Source organism: Salvelinus fontinalis, unplaced genomic scaffold (genome assembly GCF_029448725.1).
Source record: "Salvelinus fontinalis isolate EN_2023a unplaced genomic scaffold, ASM2944872v1 scaffold_0412, whole genome shotgun sequence".
NCBI lineage: Eukaryota > Metazoa > Chordata > Actinopteri > Salmoniformes > Salmonidae > Salvelinus > Salvelinus fontinalis.
The window spans coordinates 115,001-126,976 of record NW_026600621.1 but is presented as its reverse complement, the minus strand read 5'-3'; the positions used below and the strand labels follow the sequence as shown (position 1 = coordinate 126,976).

Here is an 11,976-nt window from a genome sequence, read left to right as displayed (position 1 = left end):
GGGATAAACTGATCCTAGATCAGCCCTATTACTACAGACCCTGGAGAGTGAGAGAGGGATAAACTGATCCTAGATCAGCCCTCCTACTACAGGCCCTGGAGAGAGTGAGAGAGGGATAAACTGATCCTAGATCAGCCCTCCTACTACAGGCCCTGGAGAGAGAGGGATAAACTGATCCTAGATCAGCCGTTCTACTGTAGGCCCTGGATAGTGAGAGCAGGATAAACTGATCCTATATCAGCCCTCCTACTAGAGGCCCTGGAGAGTGAGAAAGGGATAAACTGATCCTAGATCAGCACTAATACTACAGGCCCTGGAGAGTGAGAGAGGGATAAACTGATCCCAGATCAGCACTAATACTACAGGCCCTGGAGAGAGAGAGAGAGATAAACTGATCCCAGATCAGCACTAATACTACAGGCCCTGGAGAGAGTGAGAGAGGGATAAACTGATCCTAGATCAGCCCTCCTACTACAGGCCCCTGGAGAGTGAGAAAGGGATAAACTGATCCTAGATCAGCCCTTCTGCTACAGGCCCTGGAGAGTAAGAGAGGGATAAACTGATCCTAGATCAGCCCTATTACTACAGGCCCTGGAGAGTGAGAGAGGGATAAACTGATCCTAGATCAGCCCTCCTACAACAGGCCCTGGAGAGTGAGAGAGGGATAAACTGATCCTAGATCAGCCCTTCTGCTACAGGCCCTGGAGAGTAAGAGAGGGATAAACTGATCCTAGATCAGCCCTATTACTACAGACCCTGGAGAGTGAGAGAGGGATAAACTGATCCTAGATCAGCCCTCCTACTACAGGCCCTGGAGAGAGTGAGAGAGGGATAAACTGATCCTAGATCAGCCCTCCTACTACAGGCCCTGGAGAGTGAGAGAGGGATAAACTGATCCTAGATCAGCCCTCCTACTACAGGCCCTGGAGAGTGAGAGAGGGATAAACTGATCCTAGATCAGCCCTCCTACTACAGGCCCTGGAGAGAGTGAGAGAGGGATAAACTGATCCTAGATCAGCCCTCCTACTACAGGCCCTGGAGAGTGAGAGAGGGATAAACTGATCCTAGATCAGCCCTCCTACTACAGGCCCTGGAGAGTGAGAGAGGGATAAACTGATCCTAGATCAGCCCTCCTACTACAGGCCCTGGAGAGTGAGAGAGGGATAAACTGATCCTAGATCAGCCCTCCTACTAGAGGCCCTGGAGAGTGAGAGAGGGATAAACTGATCCTAGATCAGCCCTCCTACTACAGGCCCTGGAGAGTGAGAGAGGGATAAACTGATCCTAGATCAGACCTCCTACTACAGGCCCTGGAGAGTGAGAGAGGGATAAACTGATCCTAGATCAGCCCTTCTGCTACAGGCCCTGGAGAGTAAGAGAGGGATAAACTGATCCTAGATCAGCCCTATTACTACAGACCCTGGAGAGTGAGAGAGGGATAAACTGATCCTAGATCAGCCCTCCTACTACAGGCCCTGGAGAGAGTGAGAGAGGGATAAACTGATCCTAGATCAGCCCTCCTACTACAGGCCCTGGAGAGAGAGGGATAAACTGATCCTAGATCAGCCCTCCTACTAGAGGCCCTGGAGAGTGAGAAAGGGATAAACTGATCCTAGATCAGCACTAATACTACAGGCCCTGGAGAGTGAGAGAGGGATAAACTGATCCCAGATCAGCACTAATACTACAGGCCCTGGAGAGAGAGAGAGAGAGATAAACTGATCCCAGATCAGCACTAATACTACAGGCCCCTGGAGAGTGAGAGAGGGATAAACTGATCCTAGATCAGCCCTCCTACTAGAGGCCCTGGAGAGTGAGAGAGGGATAAACTGATCCTAGATCAGCCCTCCTACTACAGGCCCTGGAGAGTGAGAGAGGGATAAACTGATCCTAGATCAGACCTCCTACTACAGGCCCTGGAGAGTGAGAGAGGGATAAACTGATCCTAGATCAGCCCTTCTGCTACAGGCCCTGGAGAGTAAGAGAGGGATAAACTGATCCTAGATCAGCCCTCCTACTACAGGCCCTGGAGAGAGTGAGAGAGGGATAAACTGATCCTAGATCAGCCCTCCTACTACAGGCCCTGGAGAGTGAGAGAGGGATAAACTGATCCTAGATCAGCCCTCCTACTACAGGCCCTGGAGAGTGAGAGAGGGATAAACTGATCCTAGATCAGCCCTCCTACTACAGGCCCTGGAGAGAGTGAGAGAGGGATAAACTGATCCTAGATCAGCCCTCCTACTACAGGCCCTGGAGAGTGAGAGAGGGATAAACTGATCCTAGATCAGCACTAATACTACAGGCCCTGGAGAGTGAGAGCGGGATAAACTGATCCTAGATCAGCCGTCCTACTACAGGCCCTGGAGAGTGAGAGAGGGATAAACTGATCCTAGATCAGCACTAATACTACAGGCCCTGGAGAGTGAGAGAGGGATAAACTGATCCTAAATCAGCCCTCCTACTACAGGCCCTATAAACTGATTCTAGATCAGCCCTCCTACTACAGGCCCTGGAGAGTGAGAGAGGGATAAACTGATCCTAGATCAGCCCTCCTACTACAGGCCCTGGAGAGTGAGAGAGGGATAAACTGATCCTAGATCAGCCCTCCTACTACAGGCCCTGGAGAGTGAGAGAGCTATAAACTGATTCTAGATCAGCCCTCCTACTACATTTCCTGGAGAGTGAGAGAGGGATAAACTGATCCTAGATCAGCCTTCCTACTACAGGCCCTGTAGAGTGAGAGAGAGATAAACTGATCCTAGATCAGCCCTCATACTACAGGCCCTGGAGAGTGAGAGAGGTATAAACTGATCCTAGATCAGCCCTCCTACTACAGGCCCTGGAGAGAGAGAGGGATAAACTGATCCTAGATCAGCCGTCCTACTGTAGGCCCTGGATAGTGAGAGCAGGATAAACTGATCTTAGATCAGCCCTCCTACTAGAGGCCCTGGAGAGTGAGAAAGGGATAAACTGATCCTAGATCAGCCCTCCTACTACAGGCACTGGAGAGTGAGAGAGGGATAAACTGATCCTAGATCAGCCCTCGTCCTTCAGTCCCTGTAGAGTGAGAGAGGGATAAACTGATCCTAGATCAGCACTCCTACTACAGGCCCTGGAGAGTGAGAGAGGGATAAACTGATCCTAGATCAGCACTCCTACTACAGGCCCTATAAACTGATCCCAGATCAGCCCTCCTACTAGAGGCCCTGGAGAGTGAGAGAGGGATAAACTGATCCTAGATCAGCCCTCCTACTAGAGGCCCTGGAGAGTGAGAGAGGGATAAACTGATCCTAGATCAGCCCTCCTACTACAGGCCCTGGAGAGTGAGAGAGGGATAAACTGATCCTAGATCAGCCCTCCTACTACAGGCCCTGGAGAGTGAGAGAGGGATAAACTGATCCTAGATCAGCCCTTCTGCTACAAGGCCCTGGAGAGTAAGAGAGGGATAAACTGATCCTAGATCAGCCCTATTACTACAGACCCTGGAGAGTGAGAGAGGGATAAACTGATCCTAGATCAGCCCTCCTACTACAGGCCCTGGAGAGAGTGAGAGAGGGATAAACTGATCCTAGATCAGCCCTCCTACTACAGGCCCTGGAGAGTGAGAGAGGGATAAACTGATCCTAGATCAGCACTCCTACTACAGGCCCTGGAGAGTGAGAGAGGGATAAACTGATCCTAGATCAGCACTCCTACTACAGGCCCTATAAACTGATCCCAGATCAGCCCTCCTACTAGAGGCCCTGGAGAGTGAGAGAGGGATAAACTGATCCTAGATCAGCCCTCCTACTAGAGGCCCTGGAGAGTGAGAGAGGGATAAACTGATCCTAGATCAGCCCTCCTACTACAGGCCCTGGAGAGTGAGAGAGGGATAAACTGATCCTAGATCAGCCCTCCTACTACAGGCCCTGGAGAGTGAGAGAGGGATAAACTGATCCTAGATCAGCCCTTCTGCTACAGGCCCTGGAGAGTAAGAGAGGGATAAACTGATCCTAGATCAGCCCTATTACTACAGACCCTGGAGAGTGAGAGAGGGATAAACTGATCCTAGATCAGCCCTCCTACTACAGGCCCTGGAGAGAGTGAGAGAGGGATAAACTGATCCTAGATCAGCCCTCCTACTACAGGCCCTGGAGAGTGAGAGAGGGATAAACTGATCCTAGATCAGCACTCCTACTACAGGCCCTGGAGAGTGAGAGAGGGATAAACTGATCCTAGATCAGCCCTCCTACTACAGGCCCTGGAGAGAGAGAGAGAGAGGGATAAACTGATCCTAGATCAGCCGTTCTACTGTAGGCCCTGGATAGTGAGAGCAGGATAAACTGATCCTAGATCAGCCCTCCTACTAGAGGCCCTGGAGAGTGAGAAAGGGATAAACTGATCCTAGATCAGCACTAATACTACAGGCCCTGGAGAGTGGGAGAGGGATAAACTGATCCTAGATCAGCCCTCCTACTACAGGCCCTGGAGAGTGAGAGAGGGATAAACTGATCCTAGATCAGCCCTTCTGCTACAGGCCCTGGAGAGTAAGAGAGGGATAAACTGATCCTAGATCAGCCCTATTACTACAGACCCTGGAGAGTGAGAGAGGGATAAACTGATCCTAGATCAGCCCTCCTACTACAGGCCCTGGAGAGAGTGAGAGAGGGATAAACTGATCCTAGATCAGCCCTCCTACTACAGGCCCTGGAGAGTGAGAGAGGGATAAACTGATTCTAGATCAGCCCTCCTACTACAGGCCCTGGAGAGTGAGAGAGGGATAAACTGATCCTAGATCAGCCTTCCTACTACAGGCCCTGTAGAGTGAGAGAGAGATAAACTGATCCTAGATCAGCCCTCATACTACAGGCCCTGGAGAGTGAGAGAGGTATAAACTGATCCTAGATCAGCCCTCCTACTACAGGCCCTGGAGAGAGAGAGGGATAAACTGATCCTAGATCAGCCGTCCTACTGTAGGCCCTGGATAGTGAGAGCAGGATAAACTGATCTTAGATCAGCCCTCCTACTAGAGGCCCTGGAGAGTGAGAAAGGGATAAACTGATCCTAGATCAGCCCTCCTACTACAGGCCCTGGAGAGTGAGAGAGGGATAAACTGATCCTAGATCAGCCCTCGTCCTTCAGTCCCTGTAGAGTGAGAGAGGGATAAACTGATCCTAGATCAGCACTCCTACTACAGGCCCTGGAGAGTGAGAGAGGGATAAACTGATCCCAGATCAGCCCTCCTACTACAGGCCCTGGAGAGTGAGAGAGGGATAAACTGATCCTAGATCAGCACTCCTACTACAGGCCCTGGAGAGTGAGAGAGGGATAAACTGATCCTAGATCAGCACTCCTACTACAGGCCCTATAAACTGATCCCAGATCAGCACTAATACTACAGGCCCTGGAGAGTGAGAGAGGGATAAACTGATCCCAGATCAGCCCTCCTACTACAGGCCCTGGAGAGTGAGAGAGGGATAAACTGATCCTAGATCAGCACTCCTACTACAGGCCCTGGAGAGTGAGAGAGGGATAAACTGATCCTAGATCAGCACTCCTACTACAGGCCCTATAAACTGATCCCAGATCAGCACTAATACTACAGGCCCTGGAGAGTGAGAGAGGGATAAACTGATCCTAGATCAGCCCTCCTACTAGAGGCCCTGGAGAGTGAGAGAGGGATAAACTGATCCTAGATCAGCCCTCCTACTACAGGCCCTGGAGAGTGAGAGAGGGATAAACTGATCCTAGATCAGCCCTTCTGCTACAGGCCCTGGAGAGTAAGAGAGGGATAAACTGATCCTAGATCAGCCCTATTACTACAGACCCTGGAGAGTGAGAGAGGGATAAACTGATCCTAGATCAGCCCTCCTACTACAGGCCCTGGAGAGAGTGAGAGAGGGATAAACTGATCCTAGATCAGCCCTCCTACTACAGGCCCTGGAGAGTGAGAGAGGGATAAACTGATCCTAGATCAGCCCTCCTACTACAGGCCCTGGAGAAAGTGAGAGAGGGATAAACTGATCCTAGATCAGCCCTCCTACTACAGGCCCTGGAGAGAGAGAGAGAGAGAGAGGGATAAACTGATCCTAGATCAGCCATTCTACTGTAGGCCCTGGATAGTGAGAGCAGGATAAACTGATCCTAGATCAGCCCTCCTACTAGAGGCCCTGGAGAGTGAGAAAGGGATAAACTGATCCTAGATCAGCACTAATACTACAGGCCCTGGAGAGTGAGAGAGGGATAAACTGATCCCAGATCAGCCCTCCTACTACAGGCCCCTGGAGAGTGAGAGAGGGATAAACTGATCCTAGATCAGCCCTCCTACTACAGGCCCTGGAGAGTGAGAGAGGGATAAACTGATCCTAGATCAGCCCTCCTACTACAGGCCCTGGAGAGTGAGAGAGGGATAAACTGATCCTAGATCAGCCCTCCTACTACAGGCCCTGGAGAGTGAGAGAGGGATAAACTGATCCTAGATCAGCCCTTCTGCTACAGGCCCTGGAGAGAGAGAGAGGTATGTAAACAAGTGATCCATTACGGAGAGGAATTCCAGTATAAAATGAAGACATCGATCAAACCAATGAGAATGTGATGGGAACCTAACAACACTCATTTAAAGACACGCACGCGCGCACACACACACACACACACACACACACACACACACACACACACACACATTATTGCACACACACGCGCGCGCGCGCGCACACAAACACACACACACACACACACACACACACACACACACACACACACACACACACACACACACACACACACACACACACACACACACACACACACATGGTTTGTTTCCCTTCTGAACCAATGAGAATGTGATGGGAACATAGCAACCCTGATTTAGAGACACACACACACACACACACACACACACACACACACACACACACACACACACACACACACACACACACACACACACACACACACACACACACGGCGTGTTTCCCTTCTGAACCAATGAGGATGTGATGGGAAGAGAGCAACGCTCATTTAAAGATGGAGGAAGCATTTATCTTATTTTTAACCTTTATTTAACAAGTTAAGTCAGTTAAGAACAAATTCTATTTTACAATGACGGCCTTTGGAACAGTGGGTTAACTGCCTTGTTCAGGGGCAGAACAACAGATTTTTACCTTGTCAGCTCGGGGTTTCGATCTTGCAACCTTTCAGGTACTAGTCCAACGCTCTAAAAACGAGGCTACCTGCCGCCCCTACACTCTAACCACTAGACTACCTGCCGTCCCTACACTCTAACCACTAGGCTACCTGCCGCCCCTACACTCTAACCACTAGGCTACCTGCCGCCCCTACACTCTAACCACTAGACTACCTGCCTGCCCCTACACGCTAACCACTAGGCTACCTGCCGTCCCTACACTCTAACCACTAGGCTACCTGCCGTCCCTACACTCTAACCACTAGGCTACCTGCCGCCCCTACACTCTAACCACTAGACTACCTGCCTGCCCCTACACGCTAACCACTAGGCTACCTGCCGTCCCTACACTCTAACCACTAGGCTACCTGCCGCCCCTACACTCTAACCACCAGGCTACCTGCCGTCCCAACGCTCTAACCACTAGGCTACCTGCCGCCCCTACACTCTAACCACTAGGCTACCTGTCGCCCCTACACTCTAACCACTAGGCTACCTGTCGCCGCCACACTCTAACCACTAGGCTACCTGACGTCCCTACACTCTAACCACTAGGCTACCTGCCGCCCCTACACTCTAACCACTAGGCTACCTGCCGTCCCTACACTCTAACCACTAGGCTACCTGCCGCCCCTACACGCTAACCACTAGGCTACCTGCCGTCCCTACACTCTAACCAATAGACTACCTGCCTGCCCCTACACTCTAACCACTAGGCTACCCGCCGCCCCTACACTCTAACCACTAGGCTACCTGCCACCCCTACACTCTAACCACTAGGCTACCTGTCGCCGCCACACTCTAACCACTAGGCTACCTGCCGTCCCTACACTCTAACCACTAGGCTACCTGCCGACCCTACACTCTAACCACTAGGCTACCTGCCGCTACCTACACTCTAACCACTAGGCTACCCTAACACCCCAAGTATGGGTGGAGATGGGAGGAGGATAATTGTACAATACTGGTAACATTCACTAATGTCATTACTTATACCTGGAAAATAGATGCAGCTTAATATGAGGGGTAGGTGATGATAATATGAGGGATAGGTGGAGATAATATGAGAGGTAGGTGGAGATAATATGAGAGGTAGGTGGAGATAATATAAGGGGTACGTGGAGATAATATGAGAGGTAGGTGGATATAATATGAGGGGTAGGTGGAGATAATATAAGGGGTAGGTGGAGATAATATGAGAGGTAGGTGGAGATAATATGAGGGATAGGTGGAGATAATATGAGGGGTAGGTGGAGATAATATGAGGGGTAGGTGGAGATAATATGAGAGGTAGGTGGAGATAATATGAGGGGTAGGGGGAGATAATATGAGAGGTAAGTGGAGATAATATGAGAGGTAGGGGGAGATAATATGAGAGGTAGGTGGAGATAATATTAGGGGTAGGGGGAGATAATATGAGAGGTAGGTGGAGATAATATGAGGGGTAGGTGGAGATAATATGAGGGGTAGGTGGAGATAATATGAGGGGTAGGTGGAGATAATATGAGGGGTAGGTGGAGATAATATGAGAGGTAGGTGGAGATAATATGAGAGGTAGGTGGAGATAATATGAGGGGTAGGTGGAGATAATATGAGAGGTAGGTGGAGATAATATGAGAGGTAGGTGGAGATAATGTGAGGGGTAGGTGGAGATAATATGAGAGGTAGGTAGAGATAATATAAGAGGTAGGTGGAGATAATATGAGAGGTAGGTGGAGATAATGAGGGGTAGGTGGAGATAATATGAGAGGTAGGTGGTGATAATATGAGAGGTAGGTGGAGATAATATGAGGGGTAGGTGAAGATAATATGAGAGGTAGGTGGAGATAATATGAAAGTGTAAATTCATAGCATGAATGATTTAATCTCCCAGAGCCTGATTTTTCCTGACAGTTGGCTCCGATGTCTCGCTCCATTATGCATGTCATTTTTATTCCTTCAACTGGGTCGCTGCTCGGCTCTATCAGACCAAAGTGTTTGAAATTGTCAGCAAGAGAAAGGCGTTGGTTCTCTCTGGATATCAACCATCAGCTTCACAGCCCAGCCTGAGAGAGAGAGAGAGGGGGGGAGAGAGAGAGAGGGGGGGGGGGGGGGGAGAGAGAGAGAGAGGGGAAAATGAGGGGAGGGGAGGGGAAAATAACATTAACAAGACATGAGAGAGAGAGCCTGAGTATGCATGTCTCTAGCCACCCTGACTGCCTGCCGCTGGCACAACCCTAGAAACAGGAGGAGAGAGCGAGGGAGGAGAGGGAGGAGGATAAGGAGGAGAGGTTCTGATGCTCTTGCCATACTCCAGGGGATGAAGCAGGGAGGTTTGTAGTTCTTTTCCTTTGTTGTCTGCTGCTGCTTCCCTTCCGTAGCCACACCCACATAGCCAGCCAGCCAGCCAGCCAACCAGCTGCTGCTTCCCTTCCTTAGCCACACCCACATAGCCGGCCAGCCAGCCAAACAGCTGCTGCTTCCCTTCCTTAGCCACACCCACATAGCAGGCCAGCCAACCAGATGCTACGTCCTTTCCTTAGCCACACCCACATAGCCAGCCAGCCAACCAGCTACTGCTTCCCTTCCTTAGCCACACCCACATAGCCAGCCAGCCAGCCAACCAGCTGCTGCTTCCCTTCCTTAGCCACACCCACATAGCCGGCCAGCCAGCCAAACAGCTGCTGCTTCCCTTCCTTAGCCACACCCACATAGCAGGCCAGCCAACCAGATGCTACCTCCTTTCCTTAGCCACACCCACATAGCCAGCCAGCCAACCAGCTACTGCTTCCCTTCCTTAGCCACACCCACAAAGCTGGCCAGCCAACCAGATGCTGCCTCCTTTCATTAGCCACACCCACATAGCCATCCAGCCAGCCAACCAGCTGCTGCTTCCCTTCCTTTGCCACACCCACATAGCAGGCCAGCCAACCAGATGCTGCCTCCTTTCCTAAGCCACACCCACATAGCCAGCCAGCCAACCAGCTGCTGCATCCATTCCTTAGCCACACCCACATAGCCAGCCAACCAGATGCTGCTTCCCTTCCTTAGCCACATCCCACATAGCCAGTTAGCCAACCAGCTGCTGCATCCATTCCTTAGCCACACCCACATAGCCAGCCAACCAGATGCTGCCTCCTTTCCTTAGCCACACCCACATAGCCAGCCAGCCAACCAGCTGCTGCATCCATTCCTTAACCACACCCACATAGCCAGACAATCAGATGCTGCTTCCCTTCCTTAGCCACATCCCACAAAGCAAGACAGCCAACCAGCTGCTGCTTCCCTTCCTTAGCCACACCCACATAGCCAGTCAGCCAACCAGATGCGGCCTCCTTTCCTTAGCCAAACCTATATAGCCAGCCAGTCAGCTGCTGCTTCCATTCCTTAGCCACACCCACATAGCCAGCCAGCCAACCAGCTGCTGCATCCATTCCTTAACCACACCCACATAGCCAGACAACCAGCTGCTGCTTCCCTTCCTTAGCAACACCCACATAGCTGGCCAGCCAACCAGATGCTGCTTCCCTTCCTTAGCCACACCCACATAGCCAGCCAGCCAGCCAGATGCTGCTTCCCGTCCTTAGCCACACCCACATAGCCAGCCAGCCAGCTGCTGCTTCCCTTCCTTAGCCACACCCACATAGCCATCCAGCCAGTTAGCTTCTGCTTCCCTTCCTTAGCCACACCCACATAGCCAGCCAACCAGATGCTGCTTCCCTTCCTTAGCCACACCCACATAGCAGGCCAGCCAACCAGATGCAACCTCCTTTCCTTAGCCACACCCACATAGCCAGCCAGCCAACCAGCTACTGCTTCCCTTCCTTAGCCACACCCACAAAGCTGGCCAGCCAACCAGATGCTACCTCCTTTCCTTATCCACACCCACATAGCCAGCCAGCCAACCAGCTACTGCTTTCCTTCCTTAGCCACACCCACAAAGCTGGCCAGCCAACCAGATGCTGCCTCCTTTCATTAGCCACACCCACATAGCCATCCAGCCAGCCAACCAGCTGCTGCTTCCCTTCCTTTGCCACACCCACATAGCAGGCCAGCCAACCAGATGCTGCCTCCTTTCCTAAGCCACACCCACATAGCCAGCCAGCCAACCAGCTGCTGCATCCATTCCTTAGCCACACCCACATAGCCAGCCAACCAGATGCTGCTTCCCTTCCTTAGCCACATCCCACAAAGCCAGACAGCCAACCAGCTGCTGCTTCCCTTCCTTAGCCACACCCACATAGCCAGTCAGCCAACCAGATGCGGCCTCCTTTCCTTAGCCACACCCACATAGCCAGCCAGCCAACCAGATGCTGCTTCCCTTCCTTAGCCACACCCACATAGCCAGCCAGCCAACCAGATGCTGCTTCCCTTCCTTAGCCACACCCACATAGCCAGCCAGCCAACCAGATGCTGCTTCCCTTCCTTAGACACACCCACATAGCTGGCCATTCAACCAGATGCTGCTTCCCTTCCTTAGCCACACCCACATAGCCAGCCAGCCAGCCAGATGCTGCTTCCCGTCCTTAGCCACACCCACATAGCCAGCCAGCCAGTTAGCTTCTGCTTCCCTTCCTTAGCCACACCCACATAGCCAGCCAACCAGATGCTGCTTCCCTTCCTTAGCCACATCCCACATAGCAGCACACTGCTGCAGCAGCCTATCAGACGATCAGCCTATCGGTCGTTATCAATACGGTGCAGAGCTTTCGATGTAGACGCTGGGGGACAAGGAGATCCCAGCTCCGCTAAAACCACTGACAACTACGTGCCGTTTCCAAGGGATGATTATCTGGTTTGAATATCATCACCTCTTCAAGAGCATAGTCACA

At 51.5% G+C, this 11,976-nt stretch overlaps 1 protein-coding gene across 1 annotated transcript in view; it reads right to left on the bottom strand.

Annotated features, from left to right (window-relative positions):
- Window positions 1-7,017: 7,017 nt before the first annotated feature.
- Window positions 7,018-11,976, bottom strand: part of LOC129845965 (adhesive plaque matrix protein-like) — an 8,529-nt gene continuing 3,570 nt past the window's right edge. Inside the window, exon 2 of the mRNA XM_055913952.1 lies at window positions 7,018-9,210. Within this exon, the coding sequence (XP_055769927.1) occupies window positions 8,076-9,014 (939 nt within the window). The 5' untranslated portion in view covers window positions 9,015-9,210 and the 3' untranslated portion in view covers window positions 7,018-8,075. The remainder of the gene's footprint in view (window positions 9,211-11,976) is intronic.